At 37.3% G+C, this 16,427-nt stretch overlaps 7 protein-coding genes across 7 annotated transcripts; 5 read left to right on the top strand and 2 right to left on the bottom strand.

The window, feature by feature from the left end:
• Positions 1-64: 64 nt before the first annotated feature.
• On the top strand, positions 65-802 carry FOL2 (GTP cyclohydrolase I; the record flags this gene model as incomplete). Its single annotated transcript, XM_446338.1, has 1 exon — positions 65-802. One exon carries the CDS (start codon positions 65-67, stop codon positions 800-802), a length of 738 nt encoding a protein of 245 aa, XP_446338.1.
• A 559-nt stretch (positions 803-1,361) lies between these two features.
• GVI51_F08041 (uncharacterized protein) lies at positions 1,362-3,467 on the bottom strand (the record flags this gene model as incomplete). Its single annotated transcript, XM_446337.1, has 1 exon — positions 1,362-3,467. One exon carries the CDS (start codon positions 3,465-3,467, stop codon positions 1,362-1,364), a length of 2,106 nt encoding a protein of 701 aa, XP_446337.1.
• A 908-nt stretch (positions 3,468-4,375) lies between these two features.
• On the top strand, positions 4,376-6,628 carry MES1 (methionine--tRNA ligase MES1; the record flags this gene model as incomplete). Its single annotated transcript, XM_446336.1, has 1 exon — positions 4,376-6,628. The coding sequence occupies one exon, from the start codon at positions 4,376-4,378 to the stop codon at positions 6,626-6,628; it is 2,253 nt and encodes a 750-aa protein (XP_446336.1).
• A 409-nt stretch (positions 6,629-7,037) lies between these two features.
• Positions 7,038-8,300, top strand: SAY1 (steryl deacetylase; the record flags this gene model as incomplete). Its single annotated transcript, XM_446335.1, has 1 exon — positions 7,038-8,300. The coding sequence occupies one exon, from the start codon at positions 7,038-7,040 to the stop codon at positions 8,298-8,300; it is 1,263 nt and encodes a 420-aa protein (XP_446335.1).
• Positions 8,301-8,621: 321 nt separating this feature from the next.
• Positions 8,622-9,422, top strand: BUD32 (serine/threonine protein kinase BUD32; the record flags this gene model as incomplete). The annotated part of the gene is made up of 1 exon (XM_446334.1): positions 8,622-9,422. One exon carries the CDS (start codon positions 8,622-8,624, stop codon positions 9,420-9,422), a length of 801 nt encoding a protein of 266 aa, XP_446334.1.
• A 317-nt stretch (positions 9,423-9,739) lies between these two features.
• APL6 (AP-3 complex subunit beta) lies at positions 9,740-12,160 on the top strand (the record flags this gene model as incomplete). The annotated part of the gene is made up of 1 exon (XM_446333.1): positions 9,740-12,160. One exon carries the CDS (start codon positions 9,740-9,742, stop codon positions 12,158-12,160), a length of 2,421 nt encoding a protein of 806 aa, XP_446333.1.
• Positions 12,161-12,433: 273 nt separating this feature from the next.
• On the bottom strand, positions 12,434-14,023 carry TNA1 (Tna1p; the record flags this gene model as incomplete). The annotated part of the gene is made up of 1 exon (XM_446332.1): positions 12,434-14,023. The coding sequence occupies one exon, from the start codon at positions 14,021-14,023 to the stop codon at positions 12,434-12,436; it is 1,590 nt and encodes a 529-aa protein (XP_446332.1).
• Between the last annotated feature and the right edge of the window lie 2,404 nt (positions 14,024-16,427).

Below are 16,427 nucleotides of genomic sequence, written 5' to 3'. Positions count from 1 at the left end.
CTCGCATCGCTATTTGGTGTGATTATATTCCTATTTTCCTTTTTTAATTGATATTTGTTTCGCAATGCAACAAGCCTTAAACCATAGATTAAGCAGCATGGAAAGAACTGGAACTCCATTGAACACAAGACCAGCATCGCCTTACACAAGCATACCAACAGTAGCCTCTGATGGTCTTTCATGGCCAAGTAAAGGTGCTAGAACTAGAGCACATGAAACCGAAGAAGAAGAGAAACAACGGACTGGCAGAATTGCCGATGCGGTGAAGGTTATTCTTGAAGAATTGGGTGAAGATGTTACCAGAGAAGGCTTACTGGACACACCACAGAGGTATGCCAAGGCCATGCTTTTCTTTACCAAAGGTTATCAAACGAATATAATGGACGATGTGATCAACAATGCTGTATTCGAAGAAGACCATGACGAAATGGTCATTGTCCGTGACATTGAAATATACTCTCTGTGTGAACACCACTTAGTTCCATTCTTTGGCAAAGTACACATTGGTTACATCCCAAACAAGAAAGTCATCGGTCTAAGTAAACTTGCCAGACTTGCTGAGATGTATGCAAGAAGATTACAAGTACAGGAAAGATTAACCAAACAGATTGCAATGGCTTTGAGTGAGATACTGAAACCACTTGGTGTTGCTGTGGTGATTGAAGCCAGTCACATGTGTATGGTCTCAAGAGGTGTGCAGAAAACTGGTTCATCTACCATGACATCCTGCATGATGGGGTGTTTCAGATCACATAAAACAAGAGAAGAGTTTCTAACATTGTTGGGAAGACGCTCAATATAACATGAAATTGAGGTAAATGAATTTCTAATTTCTATTTACTGAATGCATTACCTTATGCCACTAAATGAAAAACCATGACAAAGTTAATAAATAAATGATAGAAAGCAACTACTAGAACCTGTTGGAATTGGAATCATAACTTGAAGTCAAATATCGATAATAATCAATCATATCGAACTTGTAAATTATTGATAAAACTATTTACGATCATATAGACATGCATCTTTTTTATTGTGTAACCTAGAATTGACAAAAAGTCTTTCACAAAATAATAGACTATATGTAAGATTGAACCTTAATGAACAATATCTCACTCGTAACTAATTTCCCATGATTCAACAACGAAATTAGCTCGATCACATTTTTCAAATGAAATTATGCAACAATTGATAATAGCTATAGTATTATGACGGTTACAAATATCTAAATAGAATCTGATATTAATAATTAATTATAAAGTAATAAATATTTTGAGTTTGCTAGGTGAAGAAATTAGACTACTAGAACACCTAACTCAACTCAGAGATTTTAAACTCCTATTAAATACAAACAAGTGCAGTTAGTGGAACCCAACTAAGTGCTTTGCACCCTTATGAGACAACTTCTCCCCTTTAACTGTCAATTCGGGAATAGGGAAACTGTACATGGTGCTCTCAGATGCATTGCTTTTACGGTCCTTCTCAACATGAATAGTTACCATTATTCCATTTGGTGTTACAGGATACAATGGGTTTTCATCCGATTTGGGCTTTTTATTTTTAACTTCAAAACCCAGCCCTTCTTTGACCATACCAGGTAGAACTTTGTCTCCGTTTTCAACCTTAAATGTATTTGCTAAATATTTGTTTTTCATTAAATTTTCTACTGGTATTAAATCAGACCAATTTCTTCCATTCAAGAAACAATCTTCGTCTCTTTTAGATTTTTGATCCGGATTCATTTTGAATAGTGGTACCGAATCTTCATCAGTTTCATAATCAAATTTATGAATACGATTTTTGGTTTGCAATAGTTTTGCCATACCATCCGGAGGTGGTGTATTAACAACGGCACTTGAGATAACATTAAACATCAGCCTATTATCTTCTTGCGCACTATCAAGAATCTCCTCGTTTTCCTTTTTGGTTTCTTCTGAGGTAATCAAATGGTGTCTGTGCAATTTAGATCTGAATCTACCAACAGCGGCAAGATGCACATCTCCAGATAAAATTGTTATTCTAACACCGTATTTGGCACCCCAATCTTGTAATGCCGCAATAAAATTATTTCTCTCCTTCTTGTGATAGTGTGCACACCAATGATCGTTCAAGTCATCAAGCAATTCAACATCACCATTAAATTCATTAACTAAACCTTTCGCAAAAATACCTTTTTTTGATAAATATTTTATTGGCGCCAAAAGCTTTGAAGAGAAAATATATTCCAAAAGAACCAACCTGGGATACGCAATTGGGACACCTAACATTAAATACAAATGATCGAACCTTTTGGCTTGAAGCTCTTTTGTGATACGCTCAAATGCAATATCATATGTCGACTTTGGAAGAATGGCCTTTAGTTTTCTTTCAGTTCTACAGTCTAATCCTAACAAACCAATTGAAGGTCCTAGCCTAGTGAATACTGAGTGAGATTGTTGCTGAATGAAAGCACCTTTTCCTTTACTCAATACCCAATGCTTGTCTTCCAAGTATGCTTGCTTTTCTTCAATACTTACATGATGCTGGAAGAGCATATAGTACTTGTAGGCGATATTACCCAAAGAACTAAACACGTTTGTGCTCATAAATCGATCGGGATAAGAACCGAAACCATCGATAATGTCATGGTCATCCCACATATTAACCGATGGAATCGTCGCTGTTGCAATCGGAAAGCAGCGCTGAGTGGTCTTAGATTTTTCAGTAGCTCCTTTCCAATGTCCATAGCCGTACCATTCCAAGTACTCTTTCAAATAAAAGTTTGCTACTTCTTTGACAAAGAATTCGTCGGCTTTCATTGTGTATTTCTTCACTGGGTCATGAGTCTCTAGCCACTTCTTGACACGTTCACTATAAATTTTAACAGAGTCTGAGTAAATCTGATCACCACCGCCAAGCATTACATGGTAGTGTACATTAGCATGCTTTTGCAGAATATCGTACCACAGCGAGCCCTTGAACTTGGTTGTATCAACTGAGAGGGAAAACCCATTGCAAGAGTAAGAGATAGAGTTACAGTTCTGATTTCTCCCTGGGATGAAAAACCTATAGTGTTCTTCAGCTTTGTCGGCAACTGTGTATTTACACTCGGCTTCATTGTCGGCCAATGGGAGCTCAATGTCGTACCTGTAGAACTGGAACACACTCTTATTGGAATTGTCGTCACCGAAGTAATCGGTGTGGAAAAGCTTGCCTTGGAACTCACCTGAATGCGAGCCTCCACCGAGCTCGTATGTGACCTTTGGGGCTCTTGGCGACGAAGGGTCAAAGGCATCCCGAACTACAATCAGCATAGACCCCAGCCAGACATCCCTCTCGTAGTCAATCGACTTGAGTCTCAAAGTCGGCCCGCATACAACACCGTCCTGCTTAATTGGCGAGGTATCACTGCAACTATCCACGCCTTCCACCAGCTTGTGGTACTGGGTCGCATCCCAGTCCCCGCTAACACCGTCTTCTGAAGTCATGCTCTCAATCAGTCCAAATGAATTTTTTAAATATTAAAGAAATGTGTCTCTTGCACCCGCCCCCAAACTTTTACGCTACAAGGATAATATACACTACAAATAAAAGAGCATCCAGAACTTATATCATTCGAGAAACCTTATGCATCCTTGCCGATACTTTAATATAGGCGATGGGCCCGTCCTTGCGATGAGCATTAAAGAACTGTACGGCACTTTCAACCAGCGAGCAGCCAGTTAATTTTTCATTTGGAATTCAAGAAATGCAAACAGAAAATCCCCTAAAAATAGACGAGAAGTTCAACATTTGTTACCCGCAAGAAAGTGAAAAATCTGAAACACCCAAGAGAATGAACGATCCGGGTAACATTTAAGCCAGAGCCCAATTCCTCGATCGACGTGGACGTGGACGTGCCAAGATAAGTGCCCTCTGACGAGCGTGTTCAACTGAAGGGCGGCCTTAGCTGCCCCCGTTCCTTCATCGCTTCTCTGCTTGCATTGAAAGTGAAAAAAATCAGAAAATTTTTTTCTGAAAAAAAAGTGAAAAAAAATGAAAAAATTCAAGAAAATTGGCAACCCTTCCATCAGGATTTGACAAAAAGCTTAGATTTTGTGCGGGTGTTTGTTAGTGAAATTGTTAGTGAAATTGTTTCCAGTGAAAAAAAAATTTGAAAAAAAAACAAAATTCACAATTTGACTTTGGTGTTTGAATGATCGCAATAGTGGCGATGGGCTTTAGCTCGATGACTGATTGCAAATTGACTAAGCGGACCTGGGTGGGGGTTTGGTAAGGATGTAGGGACAGGGTAGTTCGGACGTCTACTTCAAGATCAGCTTTTTAGTAAAATAATACAAATATATATACACAAATAGTACTTGTTATTTAGGAGCATCTAACGAGTGACAAGAATATGGCTTCCCAGGTATCGTTTGATAAAGTGAAGGGCCGTGATGCCAAAGTTGTGTTGGCCAACAACTTGAAGATTGCGCTGGCTATTGAGCTAGCCAAGGGCTTGAAGCTGAGCATCAATGAGGACAGAAGCGAACCCTTGCTGACGGCTGGCGAGTTGGTTTTGCGTGATGCCAATGCTATACTAAGATACGCGCTTGATGACTTTGAAGGCATCCACTCTGAACAATACCACTATGCATTGTCCTCTGTGGAGGCTTACCTTTACCACCAACAAAGCAGTGAGGAGCACGCCACCGAGTTGGTGAACAAGATGATCGACAACTATTTGAAGCTGGACAAGGACTCCAAGCTGGACGCGGTTACCTTGATCTCCTTTGCGAACGCTTATGCTCTGAGACCAACTCAGATTAATGACGCTTTCAAGGATGATCTACCAGAGGCACTAAAGAAGGCTATTCAAACCGCCACAAAGTACACTCCACGTTCTTCTTCCGAGTTCAAGAACACTGGTGAAAAGCACATTGCAGAAGGCTACTTAGTTAGTAAGCAAGGCTCTGAGATTTTGCCAAAAGAAGGTGAAAGAAACATTCTTATCACCTCAGCTCTTCCTTATGTTAACAACGTTCCTCACTTGGGTAACATTGTTGGGAGTGTGTTGTCTGCAGATATCTTTGCCCGTTACTGTAAATCTAGAAACTACAACACCCTTTTCATCTGTGGTACCGACGAATACGGTACCGCTACCGAGACTAAAGCCATCGAAGAAGGTGTTTCTCCACGTGAACTTTGTGACAAATATCACAAGATCCACAGCGACGTTTACAAATGGTTCCAAATTGGATTCGACTACTTCGGTAGAACTACAACTGAACAGCAGACCGAAATTGCTCAAGATATCTTCTTGAAGCTAGATAAAAATGGTTACTTAGGTGAAGAATCTATGAAACAACTATACTGTCCAGTACACAATTCTTTCTTGGCTGATAGATACGTTGAAGGTGAATGTCCAAAGTGTCACTACGAAGATGCCAGAGGTGATCAATGTGATAAGTGTGGTGGTTTGCTTGATCCATTTGAATTGATCAACCCACGTTGTAAATTGGATAATGCAATTCCAGAACCAAAGACTTCTGATCACATTTTCTTGGCTTTGGACAAGCTAGAACCAGAGATCAAGAAATGGGTTGAAAAAGCATCTACTGAAGGAGAGTGGTCAAAGAACTCGAAGACTATTACAAATTCTTGGTTAAAGGATGGTTTGAAACCACGTTGTATCACAAGAGATTTAGTCTGGGGTACTCCAGTCCCATTAGAAAAGTACAAGGATAAAGTGTTGTATGTTTGGTTTGATGCCACTATTGGTTACGTTTCCATTACAGCTAATTACACAAAGAACTGGGAACAATGGTGGAAGAAGCCTGAAGATGTTAAACTTTACCAATTTATGGGTAAAGATAATGTTCCTTTCCATACTGTTGTTTTCCCAGGTTCTCAACTTGGTACCAACGATGAATGGACTATGTTGCATCACTTGAACACCACTGAATACCTACAGTACGAGGGCGGTAAGTTCTCTAAGAGTAGAGGTGTCGGTGTTTTCGGTAACAATGCTCAAGATTCTGGTATTTCCCCAAGTGTTTGGAGATACTATCTGGCATCTGTTAGACCAGAATCGAGTGACTCCCATTTCTCCTGGGATGACTTTGTTGCTAGAAACAACAGTGAACTGCTTGCTAACTTAGGTAACTTTGTGAACCGTATCATAAAGTTTGTTAATGCCAAGTATAACGGTGTGATTCCAAAGTTTGATACTAAAAACTTACCAAACTACGATTCTCTAGTCTCTGACATTAATGAAATTTTGAGAAATTACGTAAAGGAAATGGAAACTGCCCACGAAAGACGTGGTCTAGAGATTGCTATGTCTCTAAGTGCTCGTGGTAACCAATTCTTACAAGAAAATAAGTTAGATAACAGTCTGTTCTCTCAACACCCAGAAAAATCTGATGCTGTTGTTGGCGTCGGATTGAACATCGTATACGCAGTTGCCTCTCTAATTTATCCATTTATGCCAGAAACAGCTGAAACTATCAACAGAATGCTAAATGCTCCTGCTTTGAAAATTGATGAAGAATTCCACATCGCTCTTCTAGGCGGCCATAACATCAACAAGGCCGAATATCTATTCCAAAGAATCGATGAGAAGAAGATTGACGAATGGAGAGCTAAGTATGGTGGCCAAGATAAATAGGTTACATGACTTCCGGTACGATCTCCAGTATATACATATTAATTAATGAACTTTACTACATAAAATCCTCATCTTAGCATAATGATCGCAAATACGCAAAGGACTTGCACTTGTTAACCCTTATTCCCTAAGAATGTTATAATAATTTATTAATAGCAATATAATGTGTACATTCTAAGCATTTATTAAGATTATATGCCTCAGAGAGGTCTGTTATGCTATTTATTAAAAATATTCACCGTATCACAAAAATCGATTTTATGTAAATGAAGAAACGCGAGTCACATGATGATTTTTTTTATAAGCTAATACTGAACCAATATAACATGCTTTAAATAACTTAAAGGCTTTGTATACCATTAATGACCATCCACTGAGTTGACAACACTGACCTACTTCAAAACACAATATGGACACCAAAAGCAATGTCAGTGTTAATACTACAGAAATCCCGACCAATATAACAGTAACAACCGACTTATCTACATTGAGAAATGAGGAAGATTCAATTACGATGTCAATTTGGCACACATTGCGGTTTCTGTCAAAGTTTATCGGAATTCTACCATTCAAAATGACCTATTACCTTATAAAAGTTGTAATGGAGTCTGAAAGAGGAGTAAATATTGACATAGTATCGAGAATATTCATGAGAGAAAGTACGAAGCTGATCGACGAGAATATATGCCAATATGTTCTCAATCCGATTTTTGAGTTTATATACAAATTTGAAGGTAATGGGATAAGTCTGATAAATTACTCAGTACCTAATGATGACCTTGAGCAGATATCTGGAGGTATATTTGATAAGCCATTTGTGAAGAGCACACGAACCCAAAGCAAATTCTTTTGGAAACGTCAAATTAATCCTCACACTTTTAACCCAGAGATCGACCCAATTTTGATATACTACCATGGTGGTGGCTATGCTTTGCAGTTGACACCAACCACTCTAAGTTTTTTAACAAACACAGGTAAGTATTTCCCTGACATGCCAATACTTATTTCTGATTATGCTACCACAGCATCAAAACTAGATAGTAACAAGTATCCTAGACAACTCTTGGATATTTTGGCTGTTTACGACTACGTTACTCAATCATTAGGCTGCAAAAATGTCATTGTAATGGGCGATTCAGCTGGTGGAAACGCCGTGCTGGTACTGTTATTATACTTACACAAGCACAATAGGCCACTTTTACCTAGAAAGGCAATACCAATTAGTCCTTGGCTAAATACAACTTATATCGGCGAGCAAGAAAGAACATATATGAAGCAGAGCGAAAAATGGGATGGGATCTGTACAAAAGGATCTGAAATGTTTGGAGATCTATATATTCCAAAAATACTTAGAGAAAGTGGGTACAATCCTGACAATGATGAATATATTAATATAGAGCATAATTTCGATGCTGAGACTTGGAACTTAATAACTGAAAAGTGTGACTTGTTGGTGACATACGGTGACGACGAAATTCTAAGCTATCAAATCAAACTATTTGTCGATAAATTAATTGAATGTAATCCCAAGAGATATAATAATGTCGAAAATGTACTTGCACATTTCCAGGGCTGTCACACTGGCCCAATCCTAGCCTGGGATGGTAATGTTGAATCATGGTCAAAGCAAACCATGATTAAACCTATTTTAGATTTCATTGATAAGGCATAGCTTGTGCTCAAATTGTTGCATAAATTACGATTGTAGAGTAAGCTGATTCATTAGAACTATCGATGCTCAAAAATAACTCATATAGAACTTGCATATGTATTCATTTAATGAACTATATCCTACATTCTCATATTGTGTGGGAACTTTTTCAGGTAACGTGACCTACTCTTGAAAAAATTCGAATTGCTGATCATAAGGCTATTCTATAATAGGCATGTCATCGAAAAAATATAATATTAAGAGAGCTCTAGTTTTTTAATCGTTGTTGTATTTTACTACAGGGCATCTCATAGAATCCCAATATTAGATAAAATTTATAGGATGTCTCAAGAAATTGTCGATAGGGTGCGGAACTATCTGTCTCCTAATATTCCAGTTACACCAATTTCGCAAGGTGCTGAGGCGGTGGTATTTACTACATCTGTGCATCCATACCTTCCCGAAAATTGCAACTCTAATGAGAAGTATATTATCAAGTACAGATCTCCTAAAAGGTATAGACATCCAGTTATTGATAAGTCATTAACAAAACACAGGACACTCGGTGAAGCAAGACTTTTATCTAAACTCTATACCATTGAAGGTTTACATGTACCGAAGCTAATAGCATGTGATGCTTACAATGGTTATTTATGGCTTGAATTCCTGGGAGAAGATCTTCCTGAAAATTTTGGATATAGCAATCTTAAGAATTTCCTATGGATGTACGATGCAAAGAATGATCCGTATTGCGAAGTGGTCAAGAGGGCATTGATTGAAGTTGGAGAACAAATTGGTAAACTACATTGGAACGACTACTGTCATGGTGACCTAACGAGCTCGAATATAGTAATGGTTCACTCTGATACTGATTCACACCATTGGGTACCCCATTTAATTGATTTTGGCTTAGGGTCTACCACAACTATGGTAGAAGATAAAGGTGTGGATATATATGTGCTTGAAAGAGCTATTTTGAGTACACATTCACAACATGCCGAACAGTATATTGAATGGATGCTTGATGGTTTCAAATCGGTATACGAGAAGAATGGCAAGTTAGGTAAAAAGAAACTCGATGAGTTACTGAAGAGGTTTGCAGAGGTGAGACTTCGCGGAAGAAAGAGAAGTATGATAGGCTAAAAAAAATAGAGTAAAAATTATAAATAAGAATACATTGCAATCAGGTAAAATATATAATGATTGTAGTTGTCTGGCATCAGTTTAACTGAATTAATTAACTAACTATATATATTAGTCCAGAAAGCTATAGAATTCACAGCATTTGATAGTTCGTCATTAAGTATAATTTACGTTCCCCTACCTAATCCAAAGATCTCAATAGTAATATCAGATTTGATAGTGAAAACAAGGTGGTTGTGTAATATGTGCTTACTTATTTAGGACGCATCAGCTTAGATCAGAGAAAGATATCAATTCGGAATAAGAGGTCTGTTTATATGAGCCAGTTTGCTTCTGCGTTAGAGTCAGCCCGCACACTGACATTGGAGGCTGCAGCCGTTGCGTCCTCCAAATTGGGTGAATCCTCATATAAGCAATATTCAAAAACAATCTCGCCGAGGCAATTGAAGACCTTGTTGAACTCGAGAAATACAAGAGAGGTAAAGGATGGTTTGAAATGTTTAATTAGTGCGATGGCCCTAGGCGACAACACAATTGATGCTAAATCCTATTTGCCTGATGTAGTAAAAACTGTTCATACCGATGATATGCGTATAAGAAGGCTTGTGGCCTTGTATCTAGTACGATATGCGGAGATTGATCAAGATGTTGCATTACTAGTAGTAAATTCACTTCAGAAATTAGTTAATGACACCTTAAGTGAAACAAGGGCCTTTTCAATAAAGTCTCTCGTTGATATGAGACTAAAGTCCCTCGAACCTATAATAATTCATGGTATGCGCAAAAGTGTTTCTGATCCATCAGCAATTGTGCGATCTGAAGTTGCATATACAATCGCTAAGATCTACACATCTGCCTATGAGGATTTTCAAGATGAACTTGAAATCACATTGAAGGAATTACTGGCTGATAGCGATCCCACAGTAATTTCTTCCGTGATAGTTGTTTTTTATCGACACTTCTTGGATCATTTAGACTGGCTCCATGGTCATTTCAGAAGGTATTGTAATATACTTCATGAACTGGACTCGAACGCTCAGATATATATGATAACTTCATTGACGCTGTATTCCAAGAGGTATATTCCAAAGCCACTATTAAGAAACTCTGAAAATGAAAAGGAGAGCATGCCATTACCAGATGACATCCAAGAAATTATATATACGGCATTTACGATTGAAAATGATCCTGACCTTGATCTACTTCTATCTGGAATAAGAAAGCTGATATATTCTGATAATTTTGCTGTTTTGCTTACATGCTGTCAGGCTATTTTACAACTTTCGACACCAGGCTCCTTGAGAAGGACCAAATTCCCAGAAGTTATTGCCAATCTGATTAATAACTCGAGAACTAATGGCAGTATCAAAAGTTTAATATTGCAGAATATATTATTGATGTCAACTGTGGATCCGCAAATATTTACACCATACTTTAGGCAGTTTTTTCTTTATCCAACTGATAACATTGTTACAGCAGAGTTCAAACTTAAGGTCTTATCATCTTTGGTAACGGAGGAAACGATTGATAGCGTTGCAACAGAGATTAGGCGCTACGTTTACGACGACTTAGCACAGAATATAAAAAAGGAAGCTATGATTGCTCTTGGGATATGTGGTCAACTCTCAGAACTTTGGGAATCAAAAATACTAAAGTGGCTTCTGAGATTCTTAACATATCAAAAATTAGATAAAAATTTAATGGATACAGCCGTTGATGTGATTAGAGTACTTCTTCATTCTAATCCAAGGTCTCATATCAAAACAGTATTGGAACTAAGTACATTATTAGAGTCACAGGATACCCTACATGATAAAGCTAGATCTGGAATAATATGGCTTTTTGGAGAAATTGCTAGGGTTGAATTTTCAGTATGCCCAGATGTACTACGGAAGTTGACATTAAACTTTGCTCAAGAAGGGAGATATTCAAGGCATCAAATTTTACTATTGGCAGCAAAATTACTTTCTTATGATATAAGCGCGAACACCACTGGAGATGGGGCATATGACTATTCAAAATCAAGATTGTATCAGATATTCAATACACTTATTTACCTTGCCAAATATGATGACGATTTTGATATAAGGGATAGAGCGCGTATGCTTGGTTCACTTTTTCATGAAGATAAGCTACAAATAGGTACTCTACTTCTTCAAGGCACAAAGCCGGAACCGCAGCTTTTCCCATCAAATTATAGAAATAGAGATGGAAGTGAAGATCAGAATGTGAAGAGCCTCATTTCCTATGGGGTTTCATCATCGCTAATAAATGCCTACCTCTTTAGAAAGTGGGAATACTCACCTGACCCTGTATCAGAAAATCAAGATATCAGAGAGCCCACACCTACTAAAGACTACCGTAAATATTATACAAGCATATCCTCAGACAGTTTTAAAGGAAGAGATACAATTTCTAATAATGCATTCTCATCATCTATTGATAGGAATAAAGACTTTGAGGCAAAACCTTCCAAAGATTCAACTTATGTTTCGAAAAGGGGACAAAAATATAAGCTACAAAGTTTAGAGGAATTTTTCTCAGATATACCTGAGCAGCCGAACAAGAAGTCTCTCAACCAAAGTATTGATAATTCCACGGGGGACAAGAAGCCTCATATTTCATCTGAAGAAGAGGATACTGAAGAAGAAAGTGATGAAGGTAGTAATTCAGAATCAGAGACTGGAGAAGATGACTTAGACAGTTCAGAGGAGTACACAGATGACTCTTCAGATTGAAAACTAGATAAATATGGAATATGGCATGGCATACACGAAAAAACCAGATTAAATTCGAATAATTAGAGGTAAATATATAATTATAAAAATGTTAGCAAATTAGTAAATTCCATTAGACAGTTTTACAATAGCATTAGCATGGAATTTCTTTTGTTTTTTTAGGCATAAGTATACGTATCATGACGCATTACATTGATTCTATCATATGAGAATAGTCTCTTATATTGTATTTTAATATTGGTACACTGTTAAGATTTTTTGTGATTGAGGAATTCAATACATGTATTTAAATTCAGGATTCAGATCACTTAATCTTTCATCATAAGGAATTGGTTCACCAATTTCATGACAATGATCGATGATCTTTTGTTTTTGCTGGTTGGATCTATAGTACAAGTAGAATTGAAGAGCTGTCATAACAATGGATAAGACTTGGAAACCAAGACACAATGAAAGACCCATGATATATCTTGGTTTATCTTTAGCCAAGAAGATTTGACCTGATACTAAACCTGAGCCTGAACCAATGAATAGATTTATACCTAATGCTGTAGCTCTCTTAAAGTAGTTACCATTGTTACCACTCAACCATAAACAGTTACAAGCAGCATTGACATAAATACCCATACATAGAATGAAAACACCAAAGTATCTCACACCATGCACTGTAGAACCTAAAACAATTGCCAGCCCAATACTTGTTGTCAAACATGCACCGATAATAAACGGACTTCTTAATTTCAGTTTGTCAGACCAAATGGCACAGACGAAGAAAACAACAGCTGTTAGGAAGTATACTGGCACTGTCATTAATTGTGCTCTAACATGACTGAAACCTAAACTTGTAACAATGATAGGTAAAAACACTGTTAACCCGAATGTGGTTAAATCAATACCAAACAAGGCAATTGCGCTTACCCAGGTCTTAATATCCTTAACAGCTAGCCAAACTTGGAACCATTCAAATTTCTCATCCGGGTTGAAGGTGTTCATGGTGTTGTATCTTTCTATAACATATTCTCTTTCTTCTTCAGTGAAAAACCAAGAGTCTTCTAGTTTTCTACCTAAACCCCAAATGTATACTGGTACAAATCCAATTGAGATTGCACCTTCAACAATGTAGATGTATTGCCATGCTTCTAAGGAACCGTGAATCTTCGAACAGCCGTATGCGATCAAACCACCAAACGCAGATGACAAAGCAGCCGCAGTGAAGACAAAGGCAAATCTCACAGCGTATTGTTCTCTTCTGTAACACACAGATAGGTACATGTTAATGGCAGGGTAGATCATACCTTCGAACATACCCAGTAATAGACGAACAGCTAGCAATTGACCGTAGTTTTTTATGAAAGCAGTGGCAAGAGAGATGGCACCGAAACAAAGTAGACATGAACTCATCATCCTGTTTGGGCCCATGATCTTCAGTAGGTTAGCTCCGACTGGGTCGAAAACAATGTAGGTACCGAAGAACACTGTCACTGCGATGTTATATTCTTTACCCTTCAAGCCAATGGACTTGGACAAGCCCGCCACTTCGGCGTTACCAATATTTGACTTATCCAAGTTAGACAAGAAGTACATCAGACCCAACAATGGGATGATGAAAAGATCCATCTTCTTTAGGATTTTCTTTTCCATGGGATGATCCAATGAAGGTAGCATGTAGCCATCATCATCTGTGGTGGTGCCTAGCACTTCTCTCTCGTTGGCTGACTCCAGGACTTTCTTCTCATCTGATTCTGACTCGTCAGTCTCTCTCAGTGGGGACTCGACTTTAACCACTTTACGGCCATCATCAAAGTCATGGCCTGAACTCACCTCCTCCTCAATATTGTCATGGCCTCTCATTCTTAATGTCATTGTGAATTAAAAAAAAATTGTGAAATTGTTCTCTGCTTTCGAAAACTGAATTTTGAAAGGGTTTCTCGAGCCAGAAAAAAAAGTTGCTATTAGTTTGTGGTTACTGAGCAATATTCAGTATATCCAACCAATGTTTCAATTTGTTCCAGAAAAAAAAACTCGGTAATAGAGTTTCTATTATTTTTGAATAATTTTTTTTTTATAATTCAAAATTTTAACCTGTCTAATATTAAGAATCAGGATTTAAAAGGCTTGGAAAGTGCCGAGGGCGGTGTCTTTCTAATATACGACTTTTGTTAGCAGCGACCCTGGATTTATCAAAGACTCAAATTCAAAATATAACAAATATTAATATGATTAAATTAATATTTTATTTTATTATTTTTGAATTTTTGAATTTTGAATTTTGATTTTTTTTTTTTGAATGCCAAATGACTATTTTTTTCACCAAATTTGACGGCTCGAATTGTGATTCGAACTCTTTTTACCAAAAGGCGAGTTAGATGTAAAAATGTCCAGAATTTAATGTGTCTGGACAAAAATAGACAGGCAGTGACTGCGTTTAGGCCCTTCTCTGTAAGTCTTAGTGTAGTGCTGGAAATATGTCCCTGAAATCAAAGCGACAAATTACCGAATAGCGTTAAAAAAAAGGAATCTAGTTTGGTTTATTTTCCCGGTGCAAATCTGTACTGAGAATTAATGCGTTTGCTCTTCTGCTACTTGTGAGAGTACTCGTGTGTAGAGATATACAGGTGAACTTCCAAGGGGAGAAACTAGAAGGACAAAAATAATAAAGCCGACGGCGAAAGGTAAATGTCTTAATAGGGACAAATAAGGACAAAAGCTGGAAGAAAAATTGGAGGCAAAAAGGTGGAAAAAAGGGCAACAAGAAAGAGCCAACGAAAAGACAGATAAGAAGAGAGAAGAGGGAAAAGGTATTTCCAAATAATATTGTAACCAAGAAAATAAAAATATAGCAATAAGCGTTATCGATAGAGAAAAATCTTGGTGAAAATAATAGGTAGATTCGATTGGTATTTATACCTTTTTTTTTTTTTCAAGAAAATATAGGTATGGTAGGAATATATAGAAATTATGTAAAAAAAGGCTATGAACTTTGACTAACTTTTTGACAATCTAACGGCTAAGTTAGTGTAGAGGAAAAAATTAAAAAAAAAAAAAAGAATGACTGTCACTGAACTGGAAGTGGAAGCGGGAGTGAGGGAAAAATAGGAAACGCACAGAAGCATAAGTGTAGAAAGTAAAGTATGTCAAGAGAGAAATAGAAAAAAAAAGATGTTGGATAAGGGAAACCGGCTATGCGGGTACTTGATAGAGTGGGATAGGTTAGCGAAGCAGTCAAAAAAAAAATACATGTAGCCGAGCGTCATTCGGTGGTGGTTGGTTCAACAGGGCGGAGAAACAGTTGAGAACAGAAAAATAGATGCGGCACCTCAAAAAAAGAAATATCTTTATCTTACTGTGTAATAGCGCATATATAAAATAAATAAGAAGAACAGTAGGTCTAGAGTGATAGGATATTGGAGACAGTTTTTTTAATTGGATGATACTGGTTATGGTGTTAGGATGTATTGTGATACAGAATTATTCTGCAAGGTTAAACTAATCAAGTTCTTCCCTGGCGCCGGTGGCTACGCTTTCGAAGTATCTCAGCCTTTGATAAAACTTTGGTTTTAAAAGGCTGGTGAATTTACACTTGTTTTCGATTTAGAGGAGAAGTAATAATTGTTGAGCATTCAATAAATTAATGGAAATAAAAATACGTTACAAGCCAGTCGACTTCAAAAAAATTCACCACCAATCTTGGTGATTATAAAATACTTGCAACTATTCTATAACAGTGTGAGATGGTAATGGGCATGGCTTTACTCCTCGGATACCCAACTTTTCTTCCATTCGTAACCCTTTTCTGTCGACAGAGTGTGGGAAAAAAAAGATTTTTCGAATGAAAATAAGTTTGGAAAAATGTAGTTGCAATAGCAAGTATAGAGAAAAAGACATTGAAAACGCAATTGAAATGCACTTATACTGCATCTTACATGTATTTAATGTAATGAATAATTATTTTCTTATGGAAAACTGTATAATATTGGGCTTACTCCTGATGTTTTATATGCCTTTTGTCGTCATTATTAAAAACGTTAAACGTTTGCTAAAAAAATTGCTTAAAATTCAGGATAATTTTTTAAAATTTCAAAAGTGGTAGTTCCATATGCATTAACTTAAGCTCTTTCGAATGATATAGCATTTATGACCTGTAAAAATTTTGTAGTAGTATTTATTCCGTCTTCTAATCACTATACCTCTTGAGACTGCCGCCTCGATCGCCTTTTGTTTTCCACCCCGACGATGTGTCCGTCCCTGAATTTGGATGTTCGTTCGA

Source organism: Nakaseomyces glabratus, chromosome F (assembly GCF_010111755.1).
Source record: "Nakaseomyces glabratus chromosome F, complete sequence".
NCBI classification, from domain to species: Eukaryota; Fungi; Ascomycota; class Saccharomycetes; order Saccharomycetales; family Saccharomycetaceae; genus Nakaseomyces; species Nakaseomyces glabratus.
Note: the sequence above shows the minus strand (reverse complement) of the source record. Positions and strands in the feature narration are given on the sequence as shown.